The 17,738-nt window shown below is 35.6% G+C and overlaps 1 protein-coding gene across 5 annotated transcripts in view; it reads right to left on the bottom strand.

Annotated features, from left to right (window-relative positions):
* LOC120781384 (protoheme IX farnesyltransferase, mitochondrial) overlaps window positions 1-17,738 on the bottom strand; it is a 54,263-nt gene that overhangs the window by 14,039 nt on the left and 22,486 nt on the right. For 2 of the 5 annotated variants that reach the window (XM_040113589.1, XM_040113590.1), the window contains exon 4: window positions 8,521-8,795. The exons of 2 other annotated variants lie outside the window; for them this stretch is intronic. In XM_040113589.1, the coding sequence (XP_039969523.1) occupies window positions 8,578-8,795 (218 nt within the window). In that variant the 3' untranslated portion in view covers window positions 8,521-8,577. Of the gene's footprint in view, window positions 1-7,762; window positions 7,984-8,520; window positions 8,796-17,738 lie in introns of those variants that run through there. One more of the 5 variants, XM_040113592.1, reaches the window with a different exon arrangement.

The raw sequence follows: 17,738 nt of genomic DNA, 5'->3' as shown, positions 1-17,738 counted from the left end.
CCTTGTGATATCTTCTGGTTGGGTGCTGGCACTGCGATGTATTACATTGTCTGTGCTGATTGTATTGCGGAAAGTCGAATTGTGAGTTTACATTATCGTGGTATATCGTACTTGCATAGCGTAAGCGGTTCTAAGTCCTTCGGATTGTGGCTATAGAGGGTGCCGCTGGTATATTTGCTGTTCAGACCAAGAATGAATGTTCTTACAACTTCCTGGTTCGCATATTCTTTCATAGCTGATGGATTTCCTGAGTTATCCATTTCCACTTTCTGACTTCACAGTGGAACTTTGCCAGAGTCCCTCCTGGTTTTATTAATTTCATTCCTTCATAATCGAGGCGGTTTATTATGGAATAAAAATTGAATTTAGTGTTGTGGTTTATTAAAATATCGGCCGCCTCTCCTTGGATTGAGGAATGTACAATCGAGAGTGCCGTATAGTACGTGGGTGTAGTAGCGTAATTATTGATGTTCTCCATGTGTGTTCAGGCACGTTTTCTCCATGACCTATAATGGTTCATATCGCCTGTAAAGACTGGTAAGATTTTGAATATTTCTAGGTCTGTTTGTGATTCGTCTATGATGTTTGGTGTACAGTTCTGGTGTTGGTTGGTAACTGTGACATTAAGTTTTGCGTAGGTTTCGAACGAATTCAATCTCTGTTGTGTTTCAATGAGCATTGTGGTCAGAGCAGCGATTTGTGCTCTCATGTTTACGATTTCTTGCATTGTCATTTCGTAATTTATATATAATGATAAACGTGATAAAATAAATCTTTCTTGTCGCCTTTTCCGTGAATACAGCGTGTTGTGATGTCCGATGGTATAACGCAGCTTGAATATTTTATCTATATATCAAAACTTATCAGTAATTGTTTGTCAGATTTCTCAGGAAAAAATTTTTTCTTTGTTGTATTTTAAGCACCTTTTTTAAAGATCTAGTGCTGGAAGTCTTTCTTCCCGTGGAATTTTTCCTATCCCTTTCTTCAATGGATAGGGATGGCTTAAGGACCGGTTTCAGCCTCCAGTTAACAAACAGTTAGTTTGTTTTGAGTAAAAGATATTTTTGGACACTGCACTTATTTTCGTGTTGCCTGTGTTGTTAATATTTCTTTACTGCATACTTTTTATAATTTTACAGCAATTTATGATTATGAGAAAGATTGCTTACTTGTTAAACTAATGTAGTTTCATGTTTATTTAGGTTAAGTGCGATATTTATTTGGACTATTTTCGGTGTCGCTAACTCGATCGTACCCGACGGCTGTCGCAGAGGTCATAATGGAACTCACATCTCTCTATCTAATAATCAATCAAACAGCTACACACATTATTCTTCAAAAGATAGCAGAAGAGTATGTCAGAAGGAAAGTAATGTCGCCCTAGAAGATGAAGACCTTATGTGATAAAACACGCCTTTCTTTTTCCGAGGCATTACCTAAAGGGTAAATTTGCACAAGGCAGGAAGGAAGTAACTCGACGCATGGAACAGCACTATGTGATTCAGTGATGGCTCGAAAACGTCGGAAGCGATTGGTGTAGGCGTCACAGAATCGCGTACCAAATTTTGCATACCTATGCGGTGAGTTTTACATAAATTTTATGTAGTTATACTCCATAAGCAATAAGTAAAAGTCAAATATCTCTTATTTTGTAAGCGAAAATTAAATAGCAAAAGTTTATTTTTTGAAGAAAAAATTAAAATTTCGCCAATTACCTTGATCAGTAACGCCCCTCATGTTGTTGCTGCTGTAGCAGCTGAAAACTTTCCTGAAGTAATTTCGACGAATGGTGCCGAGTTGACAGTCCTTGCCCGGATAAAAACCAGGTTCTTACCGTTTTGCTAAGACTGTCGTGGGAACGGATGCCATTTGTGTTTTTCTTTACGCCAGGCAATAGTATATACATATACAGACTTGAGTATTAGAAAGTAATTATGTACTATACAAATCATGAGTACAATAACTTTCGCATGTTCGAGGAGTAATGACCATTGGTGTTCTGAGAATCCAAATAGTGTTGAGCCCTGGTATCCAATAGTTCCATCCGTGAACGTATCACTCGTCACGTAAAAGTCTGTATTTCGTATTATGACATACGTGATCGTAACGCTTCTATCGTAATCGTTCGTTCGTTCGAAATGTGATTCGAATGCAAAATGCCAATCGTAATAGACAAAATTATGAAAATGAGAGTAAATTTGTTTTAAATTTTACTTGTTTTTGAAGCTATTGCATACCTTCTATCGCGGGCCTTGAGCGCGGAGACCGAATTCAAAAATTCCGTAACAAAAAAAACCTCACGCTCCACGACACATGCAAATGAACATATATTATTTCTTTGGCACATTTGTCTGTATGTTTACGAAAGCAAATGCGAGCCATATACATATGTATATACATTCATAATAACAAGTGTCGCACGCTTCTTTCGCATCTCCGTTGTCACGGTCAATCAATTTTTTGTTGGTGACATATTCACATGTGGACGCATATGTATGTATTAGGCCGGGTCGATTTGTGGGGAGGCAAAAAAATCGCCCATTGCTCTATGAAAATCATATTCTAGGGATCAAAATAAGAAACTTTGCCGAAGGAACCATACCTCTGGGTAGGGGCAAATTTTGAAATAGAATTGAAATTACCTCTTCATTTTTATTACCTCTGAAAATGAGGAGAACTAAAGCAATAACCACTATGGTATTTCAAAAAAAATAATAAGTGAAGTGACCATTCCAAATCAAAAACTTTACAATGAATCCACCATCCTCTACACCGCGAGATGAAGCAACTACATCAACAACTATCGAAAACCCAATGAGTCATATACCCAAGCATGATGTTACTGTTTTTGGTGTGTCTACTGATTTGACTGATCTTAATTTACCAACCCATCTGGATATCTTGAGATATTATTTTTACTTAAGCGAACGTGCTAAAACAGAACAAAAAAAGTTTTCCTATAAATCATTCACTATTCAAGTACAAGATAAGTTGATTGGAATTTGGGAAAAACTTGGTATGGAAATAATGCTGAAAAAAGTGTACTTATGTAATAAATTGAATAAATTGCTTGACAAGTATCAAGAGCAAATCAAGAGAAGAAACAACACCCAACAATTTACAGAGTATGTAAAATCTCTGGAAACAATTTTTTACATTGGAACATGTAAATGCGATTTGAAGGCAGCTCCATGCGCATGCGGCTGGGTTCCCGAACGCCTCAAAGAGTTCATGCACGATCAACATAATCAGAGAAGACTAACAATGAATGCATTTATGATGGAAACTGAAGAGCAAGGAGCAACGTCTATGTCATCAATGCCAACATACCAAGATCCCGATGATTCAACATACGCACCGCCACCGGTTCAAGAAGATATGGATAGAAGCACAAGTTCACAATACACAGAGAGATACGATTGTTTTAACTTTGCCTTGGTATGTGACAGATTTGGTGTGCTTGACAGAGTAGCATCAGCATTGGGAACCGCTCTTTTGCAAGATTTAAAAATTAAAGATAAGCATGGGAAACCTCTCATCATGGATAAATCGAAAGTTCGCAGAGAAAAAGAGAAATGCAGACAATATGTGCTTCGCAAACGGTAACCAATTTGTTAGCGTTTTTATTCGATGGCAGAAAAAATGATACTTCAACGATAGATAAAATTGATGAAAAGTATCATACTAGGATGGTAAGACAACCTCATCTTGTTATTTTGAGAGAACCCAATTCTGAATTGATTGGTTACGTAAGACTGGAACATGAAACCGCTGAATACAAAACAACCAAATGAAATGGTTTTTTCAACGATAAAATATATCACTGGATACATTAATTGGAATATGCACTGACGGTGAGCCAACAAACACTGGCCCACACAGTGGAATTATACGACGATTCGAATTGCTGTTAAAAAGACCATTACATTGGTTTGTTTGCCTTCTACACTTCAACGAACTTCCGTTTCGGCATTTGTTTGAAGCTTTTGATAAATCAACCAGCACTGGACCAAGATCGGCAACCGGAAAACTGAGCCGTCAAATCGAAACTTGTGAAACTCTTCCGGTAAGTTATTGCTATCACTCATTTATAATAATTGTCAACCATTTTTAATTATTTTATTATTATATATTTTTAGGTGGTGGACGGCTTTCAGAAAATTTAGTTACAAAATATGCCCCCTGCTCTAGAAAAAAAGAATTTTCCACCGATTCGAAGTACTTATACGACATGGCCCATGCAATTTCTAGCGGCGTGGTTCCGGTGGATCTGGCTAACATCAAACCAGGGAAAATTGTACATTCTCGGTGGCTCACCAAGGCCGCTAGATTATTGCGATTATATGTGACAACGGAAAATCCAGATGCAAATTTAAGGATTCTGGTTGAATTTATAATTAAATGTTATGTGCCAATGTACTTCAATATCAAGTATTACAGCTCTGTCGTGTACGGCAGTGCATTATTTTTCAAGTTCATTGGTTGGTCACGATTTCTAGAACCTCGTTTACACAAAATTGTCAATTAAGTAATTAAAGATAGTTCATATTATGCGCATTTGGAAAATATCTTGTTATCAATGTTGTTTGATGATAGGAAAGAAAAGCGCGACTGTGCCATCAAGAAAATTGTACGCTATCGAACCGATGTTGACAAGTCAATGGAACTTAGAATTTATAAAAAACCAGATATAAACTTTAATTGCACAAGTTATACGGAAATGATGAATTTGAATGATATAAATATCGTATTTGAACCACCATTCACGCGAAACATTCCGTACGATACATTGAAAGAATATTTAAATCAAGATGATCCACCGTTTAATGATCCAAAAATTCCATCACACATACAAGGAACGGAACGACATGTTCAATTCCTAGCTAGCGTTTCCAAACGGGTTATACCGGAAAATGTAGAGGCTGTTATGGCAACGAAATTAGAGAGCCGTGCGAAATTGCCCAGACTTGAAAGTAAAAAAGACTTCAAACAATAATTTTTTTTAGTTTCTTTTCTATAACTCATTTAAATTAATTTTTTCATTTACATATGTTCTGACTAAATAAAATTCTTAAGAGAAAAGATAGATATTATTATAAATAAATAAATAAAAATGAAGAAAAAACATAGCCATTTAGCTGATTTTTTCATGTAAAGGCCAAAAATGGTGATTTTTTGAAATGATTGTATGGGGAACCCCCCAGGGGAGTTCCAAGGCGTGTGCCACTGGCATGGTTGGATCGGCCGTCCAAAGTTAGTGGGGGTCGGTCAAACATTTGGACTCGATTGGAGCACTCTAAATGGGTCAAAGTGAGATTTTTCAAAATTTGCCCCTACCCAAAAGTTCGACCCAATTTGGGGCACATCAAAATTCGTTTTAGAGGTATGGTTCCTTCGGCAAAGTATGTTATTTTGATCCCTAGAATATGATTTTCATAGAGCAATGGGGGATTTTTAAATCGACCCGCCCTAGTATGTATGCATGCTTGTGCATTATTTGTTCGGAAGTGTATACAAATATATGTATGTGCATATAAGTATATATGAATGTATGAACAAGCAGATTAATGCGCGCACATGTAATATGTATAAGTGATAAAATCATGATTTGATTTTCTGAACGCGCACAAGCGTATACATATGAGCAAATAATAAGATTAATATGATAGCCGATATAAGTATGTATGTATTTATTATTGTTGTGATAAATTCAATTTCTATTACTACTACTAGTATAGTATATTATGTAAAAATCAAATAAAATTATTAAATATTCAAGTCCAAATTGACTGTAAATAGTACTGTGCATGCATTCATACAAAATCATACTCATATCATAATTATTTTTACATGCCAATATGGAAATGCCGATGGCAAAACGCAAAAGCATACATATTTGCATACATTGCGAAAGCAAAAATTGAAGCATAAAAATATCACAATGCTGTTGTTGGGAGTATCATAAGGAGCATGCATACATATATTTATGACTCTTCATATTCTTGGGTATGTGAGACAGAGAACACAATAAAAAATGTCTCTATGTTATCTGTGTGAGAGGTATGTTTTGTACACATTTTTCGCTGTCAAAAGTGAAACAAAATATAAACAAGCAAAACGAAATACATACATACGTATATTTCTGTCTCTTCATATTCTCTGCTTTGGCATATATGCCAAGTCATCATATGCCGTAAATACATACATATATTTATTTCTCTTCATATTCTCGGTTACGGGGCATCTCGACAGGATTAAATATATGTCTTGCTAACTGTAAAATCTATTGCTATTGCCATTGCCAAATCTATATGTGGGCATTTGTTATCATAAGATTATCATTTGCGCAAAGGCGTAAGGTAGGTAGGTTCGAGCTGATGTAGCGCATGCGTTGAGCTCTTGAAAAATTTATTTTATCACATTGCGAAATGCCGTCGGGTAGGTAGCTGATGTAACGCATGTTTTGAGCTCTTAAACTGTTTAAATCTTTTATGAGGAAAAGCATTACGATCCTTTTTTTTACAAACGTATTTATGGGAAAAATAAGAATTCATATTTTTGGACTATTTAAAATGAGCAATGATACTTTGATTTTTGCTAGTATAAGTTTATTAAATTTAAGATTTCACTTATTCCCAACCCAATTTGCATAATTTTGGCATTTCAATAATGGCTTTCAACTGCCAAAGTCTAAATAGTCATAAATACGATTTACAAGCTTCAGTTACGAGACAAACAAATGTGTTACTTCTTACCGAAACTTGCATTACGTATGATAATCCGATTGAAATACCTAATTTTAATTGTATTGTTCAGTTCAAACGAGATACTGTTTCAAAAGGTGGGGTAGCTATTTGCTTAATGAAAATAATATTACTAATATTATAACTCCGAATATTGAAATCAATATTGCACGCGTTAGCGATGTTGATGTTGACTTACAAATGGCCTACAAATAGTTATGGTAGCAATTTACATTTCTCCGAATCCAAAATTGGACGAGGTAGAGCATTTTATTCATCGCACTTTACTGGAGTACACTGAAGAAGGGTCGGAAATACTTGGTACAAATGGTAATAAATTTCCACTTATCTTGGCTGGCGATTTCAACATTAACTTCGCTGATAAAAAATCAGAGCGGTTGACAACTTTTCTATCAAAAACATTGAATTTGAAAATGAATAATGATCCACAAGAGTCCACAAAAAAAATATGGGACCACCATTGACGAGGTATTTTATAGGTATTTAGAGGATATTAAGTCGCAAACTTATGTTTCTTATTTTAGTTATCATAAACCTATAGTTTCAATGATAAATATTCCTGAATAACCAACAGCTACTGTAAGATAATAAAACCCACATGTATTGTAAAGTAATAAAAATATTTTAAACAATATTAACTTATTATTTATTTAATAATAGAAAAATTTGTTTTCTTATCGGTCACCACGCTCTAAAAGTGTAACTTGAATTAATATCAAAGAAAAAGAAATAATGCATGAATAAAATAAATAAATAATTATAATTACATAAGTTGATACAAAATGCTATGCAATAGCTTTACCGCGGCGTTCCCCGAGTGAAATTTGAGTAATAATGAACAAAAACAATAAACCAATGAATGGAATATCGCATTAAAAATAAAAAAAAAAAATGAATTTATATGAACAAAATTTTTGTATTTCAGTTTACATTAAAAAAGATATTTACAAGGTTAAAGAGATATACATTTTCAAATTAAATTTATTAAAGAATACTTTATTTGTTCTCTTATGGCTACCCCGGTGTCTATTTCTTTAGTGTGATCAGAATCGCAATTTTGAGGGTCATAACGTATTTTAAATTTTATGCAGATGTTACGAAATGCCGCACAAACGTTACCCAATCTTCCACTTTTGTGGGATGATATCTTCTTCTCTTACCATATCCTAAAATTCTCCAACGTCTTTTTAAGATTCCAATGCTTTGTTCAACGATACATCTGCAAAGAAAATTTTGTTAATGAGGGTTCATAATTTGTTTATTTTATACCTACGCTATTGCTATATTTCATCCCCATCAATTTTAGTAAAGCTCAAATAAAAAAACAAAGTCGGATCCATTTTGATATTTAATTAGCTTTTGTTAGTTTATTGAAAATTTTGCAACAGTTTTGACAGTTCCACATCTATTGTGACCTAAAGATACGATCCCAAGCAATGTGGAATTTAAAAACTATTGTGAATTGCAAATACATTACGATCCGTTGGCTTTCTTATCTCATAATGCCTATACCCGCATACGATTGACGTATTACGTAATTTTCTTTCGAATGTTTGCCGATCCGTGCACGGATGTAACGATTCGACCCCTGCACAAGTCCATAGTTCAGAACGACTCTTACTCGTAGGGTTCAAACTTTTGCAATGTAGGTAGTTGGCTATATGAATTTAAGGAAGGGCTGAGGTTTATTAAACTTGAATTTTCCTAGCAACATGTGTATCTTATTCCATTTTTAAAGAAATAATTCATAAAATAATTTATTTACATCACATTAATGTTTATTACTATATTTACATTATTTTTACTTTTCGATTTACATAATTAGTTTTGATTTAGCCGATTGTCCACTCATAGAATTTACACATCCAAATTCACTCATATGCAACTCAGGAACACAACTTTTATTTTCTGTTATAAGCCATCGTTTTTTATTCAATAAGAATAGCAACATCAATAATGGTAGATGGATAAGGGAAAAACGAAATAACATCCTCGAAGTATTACTATCCGATTTTTTATAAAATTTGTACGCTGAAAGTAATTATATAATTAATTATTAAATAATATATGTATATATGCACAAATATTATGCACATTTTATACTAATAAGGTGACGAAATTTTATTATGTATAGATATTAGTGTTTAGAATATTGTTTGATTAATTTCGATAATCAGCAAACTGATAGAGGTTTTCCATTTATATGCACTGTATAATATTTTTTATAATCCAAAAATTTCATGATTTAAATTGTCAAAATTATGAACCATACATGTATACAAAATAATTCATAAGTCACCGATACCTATAAATACACCCCGTAGAGAGTATCGAGAATTATTCATTTAAATCTCCCGCTTACATGGAAGACAGGTAACTTTTTTTCCTGGGTTGGTAAGACTGTCCTTAATAAGGTCGACTGACTTAAACAGCTGCTGTAAACACACTGATCGCGCTTATTTTTGGCATCATAGTTAAGGACAGTTGTGGGAAATGAAAAATTCCCGATACTTTCTTGACATTGTGTATACAGCTATCAGCCGGTATATTCGAAAACTGGAAGAGGATGTTTCCAGTTCACGAATCAACCTTCTCTATTACACTACTGAAAAATGTACCCTTATTTGCCTTTGTCTATATGGTACGCAATCTGGTAAATCCTGAAGCCGCACTATACACCAAGATCGTGAAACCGATCGTTACATATGGAACGGTGGAATGGATCTCGAAAACATTGCAGATTTTGGTAGGATTCAAATCGTTTGGTATTTAGGGGTATATTCTGGTTTACCGTCGGAATTCTGATTCCATCAACGGAAATGTTAAATTATAGTCTATACTCCTTCGTTTGGTTCGTGAATAGGATAGCCGTGGATTTAGCATAGGAAAGTTTTAGGCTAATAGCACTGAGGAAGCGAGAAAGTTCTGGGAAATAGGCATTCACTTTTGCCACAATTCCATTGCCCGGCGCATTATCGTACAATCATCTGCGTATGAGGTTATGGAGATTTCTTCTGATGGTTGAAGGAGTTTCGAAATGTAGTGATTAAACAGTAGCTGGGAGACTGCGAAACACGATGTTTAATTCTCCTTAACTTTGATTGTTCACCTCGAAATAATATCGATGATTGTCAATCGCTCGTATAGTTCACGATTCACCTCTTAAATCCTGAAGGAAGCGTGATTTGTTCGATGTATGGTTGACTGTGTCAAAGGCCTTCGACAAGTCCAACGCTACAAGGACAGTTCTCTTACAGAGCGGTTTCTGGTCGAGGCCACGAGCTATATGAGCGTTTATGACGCTTTGCGGAATTCGTACTAGTGTTTAGCTCAGGTGGTGTATGAAGGTCGGGAGTACCAACGCCTAAAGTATTTTCTATACTGAGGAAAGGATAGTTATCGAGCAATAAGACTAGCGCAGGCTTCCCAGGTTTCAGTAGTTGTACCACACTTGATTTTTCACACATCGGGTATGTGAAGGGTGGTCAGTGACAAATTGAGGACTTTGGTAAGGTAGCTTAATCCCGCCGAGCCAAGGTGTTCTAACATCAGCATAACAACGTCTTGTCTCTTCGGATTGGAAAGGGATTTGACAGTATTTCAAAACTTGCTTACTCAGGTTCTCTACCCAATACATCCGCATTTGTTTTTTTTACCAGTTGTCTAATCTCCGAGTTGAAATCCCTGTGCCGCCAGACCCAGCATAAAATCCGGGACAATTTCGGTATCGTAGAACCGGCTGTTTGAAAATCGGTAGCAATACGCTCGTGCCCGACGGTTGTCGCAGAGGTCATAATAGAACTCACACCTCTCTATCTAATAATCAATCAAACAGCTAGACAACTAGTTTAAGACAAGTTTTTTGCTAGCGGAGAAATAATTTTAAAAAAGGAAAATGATAGTTTTTATTGAATTCAAACCATAACATATTTATTACCAGTAAAATAATCTTTAATGCGATTTCCGCAGGTCTAGATAATTACCACCTAGCAGCAATATGGACTAATGATTGAGCTGTTACAGCAAAAATCAGAAATGGCGCAGAGTTTTACCAAGTGCCCTAAAGAAGAAGCGACAGGTTTTTGGTATAATAGAGTAGTTTTTATTGTTGTAACAGGATAATTTAAAGCTTGTTTGACTTATTTTTTATTAGGTATGGCTGGACTGGAAGGCATACATAAAGAGAAAATTGGTTGAGAATAAAAAGGAGTCAGCTACTTGTGGCTGCAGAAATAAGCAGCACCACTTCACTAGCGGCATTAGAGACGAGTACAAGTGGAATTAAAAACACAGTGAGCATGAGCTTACCTATGGCAGCCGACGTTGGCAATGAGACAGAGGCCGACGTATCAATGCCGACAGTCCAGCACTGCCTAGACGTACTTCTAGGCCACCCGAAACATGTACAGCCGAATTACTTAAAAAAAACTACAGAAAAAGGTTCTCAATAAGTAGGATTAGGTAGAGCATTTGAAAAGCAAAACGACTATATCAGAGACAAAGCTAGAAGATAATCGCTAACAGATTTGAAATGTAAGTTAAGAAATCAAGTTATTTTATTATTTCGAATATATTTATCTTTATTTCTATAGCGAAAAACATAAGTATAAAACACGAAATGTCTTTATTATTGATTTATTCATTCGATAAATGTTATCTCGTAAAATCTTCTTTTAATTCGGAACTTATTAAAAACTTTAAAAGGATTGCTTCCAAATGTATTCATTTGCAAGTTTTGACACATTAATAAACAGCTAATTCGAATATTGATTCTGCGTATGTTCGAAAAGATGAAACAGATTCTGTGACACCATTGTAAATCAGAATTGGTTTGCAATTCTGTCTTGGATTTCACAACACCCCGGAATGATATTTTTTCATCAACTTATAATCATGCAACTTCACAAATCAGAGGAGCTATATGTGCAACATTTACATACACAATATATGTAGCTTCTCTGATTTGTGAAGCTGCATCATTATAAGTTGATGAAAAAATTTCATTATTTTCTGTAAAAATATAGTGAATATCAACGCTATGTAACGCTGCCGCAACATTAACGATTTGAGATGCCTTCCATGGCTCGTAGTGAAGCTCACGAGCACCCAGAAGACTTCTTAATCGATTTTTAAAAACACCTATTGTTTTTTCGACAATATTTCTCGCTTTTGCATGTATTTTATTATATTTCTCTTCTATCCTCTCTGTGAGAGGGGTACGGAATGATGTGATTAATTAACCATGGTTCTAAGGCATATTTAGCATCTCCTGTACAAATATATTGATGTTTGACAATTTGTAAAGCGTTTTGGGAATTTATGTAAAATATATGTATGTATTATAATACCCAAAAGCCAAGTGTTTCGTTCACCATCAAGGTAATTTTTCTCATAAAAATAACGAGCATTGCTGACATTCCTTATGCAGGAGTCGTGATTGCTGACAGAATACTGAGCATTCGCATAAAGTATTTTTTTTTTTAATTTTATTGTCACATATTTGCAAAATATTGATTAAGGTGTTTGAAATGAGAATTTGTCACCAAACTTACAATCATGGCATTGATACGAAAGTATTCTTTGGGGTTATAATAGAGAAACTAATCTTTAGTTGGAGCAACGATTTTAATATGTGTCCCGTCTACACATAAAATCGCGCCTGGAAATCCGTATCTCTGAAAGAAAACCCTTTTAGAAAAATAATTTTAATAAAATTTAATTATGAATTTTTGTGGATTCTTGAACTGTACTTGAACTCTTATCACTCAGTGATTTTCGGTGAATTTTGAGATCTCGCCGACTTCACTCACATTCTTCCTCAAGCAACATATATAAAAACCGAAATACATCACTATAATTATCAAAAATGTATGTCTTAAGTTAAGTTATCTGCAACGATTATTATTGAAGACGAGCTGAAAGCAGAAGAAACCATATCTTGCGGTTAATGTAAATTTATTAAATGGCCCCTACCAGTTTCTCTAGCTTCAGAAATGTGATAACGGTTTTCATAATGGAAGGCTTCCAATCCATGCAAACCTGATAAATATTAGCTTAAGACAACCTCTTTATAATAGCAAAATTCTTGCTTTTTTATCTTTTTTGTTGTTTTTATACTCTTGCAGCGAGATAGATACAAGGTTATGTATAGATATGTATAAGTAATCAGGATGACGAGTTGAAATCCGCCTGACTGTCGGTTTGTCTATCCGTCAGTCCGTGCAAGCTGGAGTTTAAGCAAAAATTAAGATATCTTAATGAATGTTATACGAGTTCCTTTGTACAAAAAAAAAATACGAGTTGATAGATGGGCGTAACCGGACCACTGTCACGTTATACCTATAATGTGTCATGACTAAGCACTAAATTAATATATAGAACTATAATTTCGCACTGGCGATCACAGTACCAAGGAGCACCTGTGGGCAAAAAATGCCCCTAAAGCTACAACCAAATTTTCCAAGCTCAAATATTATAAGAGCTCCTACCGCTCACTCCCCATATAACGGTGCGGTTTAAAACACAACTATAAGCGCGATAAATCTATAACTAAATAGATAGATAGAGATATAGTATGATAGGGCTTTATAGGAGCCAGGGTAAAACTTGAATAATGGGGGTGGCACCGCCCAATTTTTTGGTGAAATCACATATCTCGGAACCCATCCGACCGATTTCAACAAAATTTAGTACGTGACATTCTTTTCATATTCCCATGTCAGAATGCGAAAATGGGCACAACCACGCCTACTTCCCATATAATAATTTCAATCAAGAAATGAAACGAAAAGGTTCAGAATGTCATCAAAAAGGCAAAATCTTCCAATCCAATGGCTCTGAAGGGAGTAACATGCTGATGCTAAAGCACTTAGGCTCGCCGGAAGTAAGCTACCTCACCAAGGTCTTGCCGCTGACCGCTCTTTAAATACCCGATGTGTGGAAAATCGGAAGAGTGGTCCCACTACTAAAACTTGGGAAATCCGCCAACCTTGAGGCCTCGCTACTTCCGATCTTCACGCATAACCTGAGTCTTGCAAACCACCAGCATGGTTTCCGAAAAGTGCACAGTACCACTACAGCGCTTAGCGTTATAAACGCCCAGATAGTTCATGGCGTCAACCAAAAACCACCCACAAGCGAGAGAAGCATCCTCGTACCATTGGACTTGCCTTGGACACAGTCAATCACACAACTCGAAACTCCCTCAACTGCCCTCACCTCGTACGCTGATGATTGCAAGATAATTACGTGGGACAATTAAATCAATGGCAAACGAAAACTAAATCCACAGGAGTAAGGACTTGACCTTAAAATTGAAGTCGATGGCGTTAAAATTCCGAATGTCAGTAACCATAAGATTTTAGGTGTAACATTCCACAGCCTGTGCTTCTCACACGACACATTGTTGACAACATATAAGTCGATCGACCGCGGGTCCTTAACTACGCCTACGAGAAAGCTACAGACATATAATGACACTTGACTCCGGACTATAACAGGATGCTTCTTGATGTCTTCCCTAGAACACCTGCACAGTGAGGCAATACGCCGAACAGACTTCGGAAGCAACTAACTTCAGCCACGCACTGACCGTCATTCACATTAACAACTTCAGCGACTCCCTCTCAGTGACAGGCCTACATGGAATCATACTACCACCCATTGCAGACGAAGAGATCGAGTTGCCGCGGAAATCGAGAGTAACCCTTGCGTAGCTTCGTTCTGGATACTGTACCCTACAAGACGGTGCTACCCAATTCACAAACACATTTGTAAAGTTTTACCTCGTATACTAATACATATCCATGCGTAACTTTTTGTCTTGAAATGGAAAACTCTATTTTAAGAGTAGCAACATTTATCATACGAAATTGTTTTTTGTGTAAGAATGAGACGCCTATATTGACAATGAATCCGTTAAAAATTACCGCCATTGACTGCCCATAGCTTCATATGTGACAACATACACCGAACAAGACGAAACGAAAACGCATGTTCGAGCTTTGACTTATTTGAAGAGCTGTTGCCGAACTCCTTATGCATTTTCATACAGCCAACGCACACCAAATGGGACACAGCCGTCTTTGTTGTCGATCAATACATGCTGAGCCACGGCTCAACCCACCCCGAATGAAACAGATAAAACAAGTCAGAAAAACACCTTTCTTTGCTTATAGCTGCACCGTTGTTTTTTATAGGCAAAATGTTATAACTAATATTTTTGCAGGAGTTATGCTTTTGCGGTAGTTTATATTTTGCTTAAAAACTAGATGTTTTATTAAATACAGTAAATATTCGAATGTTGACACCTGCATCCTTGTGAAATTTCGATATTTTCTCGAATGCATTCTCAGTTCGCGCTTCTGGTTGTACGGATGCACTCACCATTCTCTTTTATTTATTTCATTTCGTTCACAAAACTCAATTATTGTAAATTGGTCTGAAGAGCGTCCGGTAAATTGCAAATATTTTATTATAAACGGTAGTAAAAAGGGTGATATATCTTTGTTTTAATAAATAAAATGTATTTCTTAATTGACAGAGCTGATTAATATATGTAATAGAGTGGCCCAAATACCTATAAGGAAAAAGAAACGACAATGGGTTAAAGTAAAGTGAAAGAGAATGAGAAAAAAACTCGAACAGAGTTGCGCAACACAAGTTGCTCGTGTGAAGGTAATGGGCGACAGCAAAAGAGAATCGCCCGAGAATTAGCAACAAAAGTTGCTTCATGTAATCGCGGACTTACTCTGTCTGATTCTGTCAGTTCTGTCACTTTGTATCACTAGCGATCAGCTTATACCTGATTTCTTTATGAACGTTCGTATCAGCAGAAAATACCCGAAGTGATGCAAACTCATGCTTCAATGATTGAAATGATCGACAGCGTTCGGTTTGTATATCATCCCCTGAACACTGATTTACTCAAGTGCACTGTTCTATTTCAAATACATATGTTTGTATACACATGTATGTATGTATATACATATGTTATATGTATAATGGAAATTCCAGCGAGTACATACATGCAACAAATTTATGTACGTTCTCGATGGAATTTCCAATGTTTACGCTTCGAAAATTTGTAACATGCGCAAATTTTCAAAGCTGATACATTTTTTGTCAGACATAATTCAAATCAGTCCAGTCAATTTGTTGTTGTTTGCTGTACTCATAGATTTACCCATAAATTTACTCGTAGATTTACTTATAGTTTACCCAAAGTTTCACATCAATTCAAACAATCGTCGCAACGCTATGAACTGACATGATATATTGCAACCGAAGCCAGCCATACATTTACACGATCGTGATTGCCGAAGAACAGATTGTTCGTGTTGCATCAGGTCAGTTGACGCTGGCGGCTACGAATTGTCTATGCTGAACTGAATTGATTTGATTGTGTTTTTGGCACGACTGTTTTTTCTGATTTTATCGTACTCGTTGCAGCTCTCTGATGGGTATGATTGGCACAAATAGTCAGGGCATTGCGACGAGTCCGTCGGCGGAAAGCGTGAAAAAAGATTTAGCAATGCCTGAAGGTGATAAAACAAAACTTGAAGAATATATTAATGCCATTTACAATAAAGTGGGAGAATGTAAGTTAACAACAATTACTTAATAGTTAAATATTCTATTATTATTCCAGACGTATACATGTGTATTCATTAAAGTCGCGGGTGAATTTCTCAACACCGAGGGTGCTGGACTTTGTCTACTTCAAAGCAAGATTAATTACAGGTGTGTATCAAACGCTATTTGAAATTTCCTTATACAAACGACATAAATGTGTTGAAAGCGGTAGCACCTATACAAATATAAAATTTTTTTGTATGTGTTTCGTAAAAAGATTTTTTTTTATATTTAGAACTACCATAAAATAATTTGGTTACTAAGCCATATCAAAACGTTTAAATGCTGTTTGAACGCAGTAGAAATAACTCAGTTTTGCGTGTTTGTGACTGGAATGGATCCATTACGGCAACCCTAAACGCAAGACTCATAGATGAAACTTGACCAATCAGTCAAAGCCGAATTTCTATGATTTATTAAAATTACTCAATACTAATAGTTTTAAATCAATTTAAAAAAATACTTTTAAATTAGCTTACAAATGCACAAATTGTGTGAATATTAAGAATTAGTAAATTAATGTGTTTAGTATTGTAAATAATGCAAAGTATAACAATATTAATTATATATAAGCCTTGTAAAACCTTTTAACCAAAAAATAATGTTTATATAGTAAATACCACAAATAAATGTTGCCAAACAATTGATTACACTGTGGAACATTTTTGGGATTATTGTCTGGGGGGTGAGAAATTCCAAGTCAGGGTGATGGTACTAGGTCAGTATAGTAAAACCCTCAAAGGGTTTGGCGTTCGTATTTGTCAGTTTTTTTATGACCTTTTAATTTTTTTCCCTATTTTGATGGTTTTTCGCTTAGTTGTAACTTTTTGGCAAAAACGTAGTTTTTTTTTATGTTAAACTACGTTTTTGCCAAAATGTTACAACTAAGCGAAAAAACAGTAAATTTAGTGTTTGTGACGTTTTTTGTTAGTCGGTTAACGCACTTTTAGTGATTTTCAACATAACCTTTGTATGGGAGGTGGGCTTGATTATTATCCGATTTCTTTCATTTTTGAACTGTATATGGAAATGGCTGAAGGAAACGACTCTATAGAGTGTGGTTGTCATAGCTATAGTAGTAGGGGACGTGGCCACATACACTTTTCCAACAAAAATTACGTCCAAATATGCCCCTCCCTAATGCGGTCATTTGTGCCTAATTTCATTTTAATATCTTTATTTATGGCTTAGTTATGACACTTTTAAGGTTTTCGGTTTTCGCCATTTTGTGGGCGTGGCAGTGGGCCGATTTTGCCCATCTTCGAACTTAGCCTTCTTATGGAGCCAAGAAATACGTGTACCAAATTTCATCATGATATCTCAATTTTTACTCAAGTTACA

The sequence above is a fragment of the Bactrocera tryoni genome, unplaced genomic scaffold (genome assembly GCF_016617805.1).
Source record: "Bactrocera tryoni isolate S06 unplaced genomic scaffold, CSIRO_BtryS06_freeze2 scaffold_7, whole genome shotgun sequence".
NCBI lineage: Eukaryota > Metazoa > Arthropoda > Insecta > Diptera > Tephritidae > Bactrocera > Bactrocera tryoni.
Note: the sequence above shows the minus strand (reverse complement) of the source record. Positions and strands in the feature narration are given on the sequence as shown.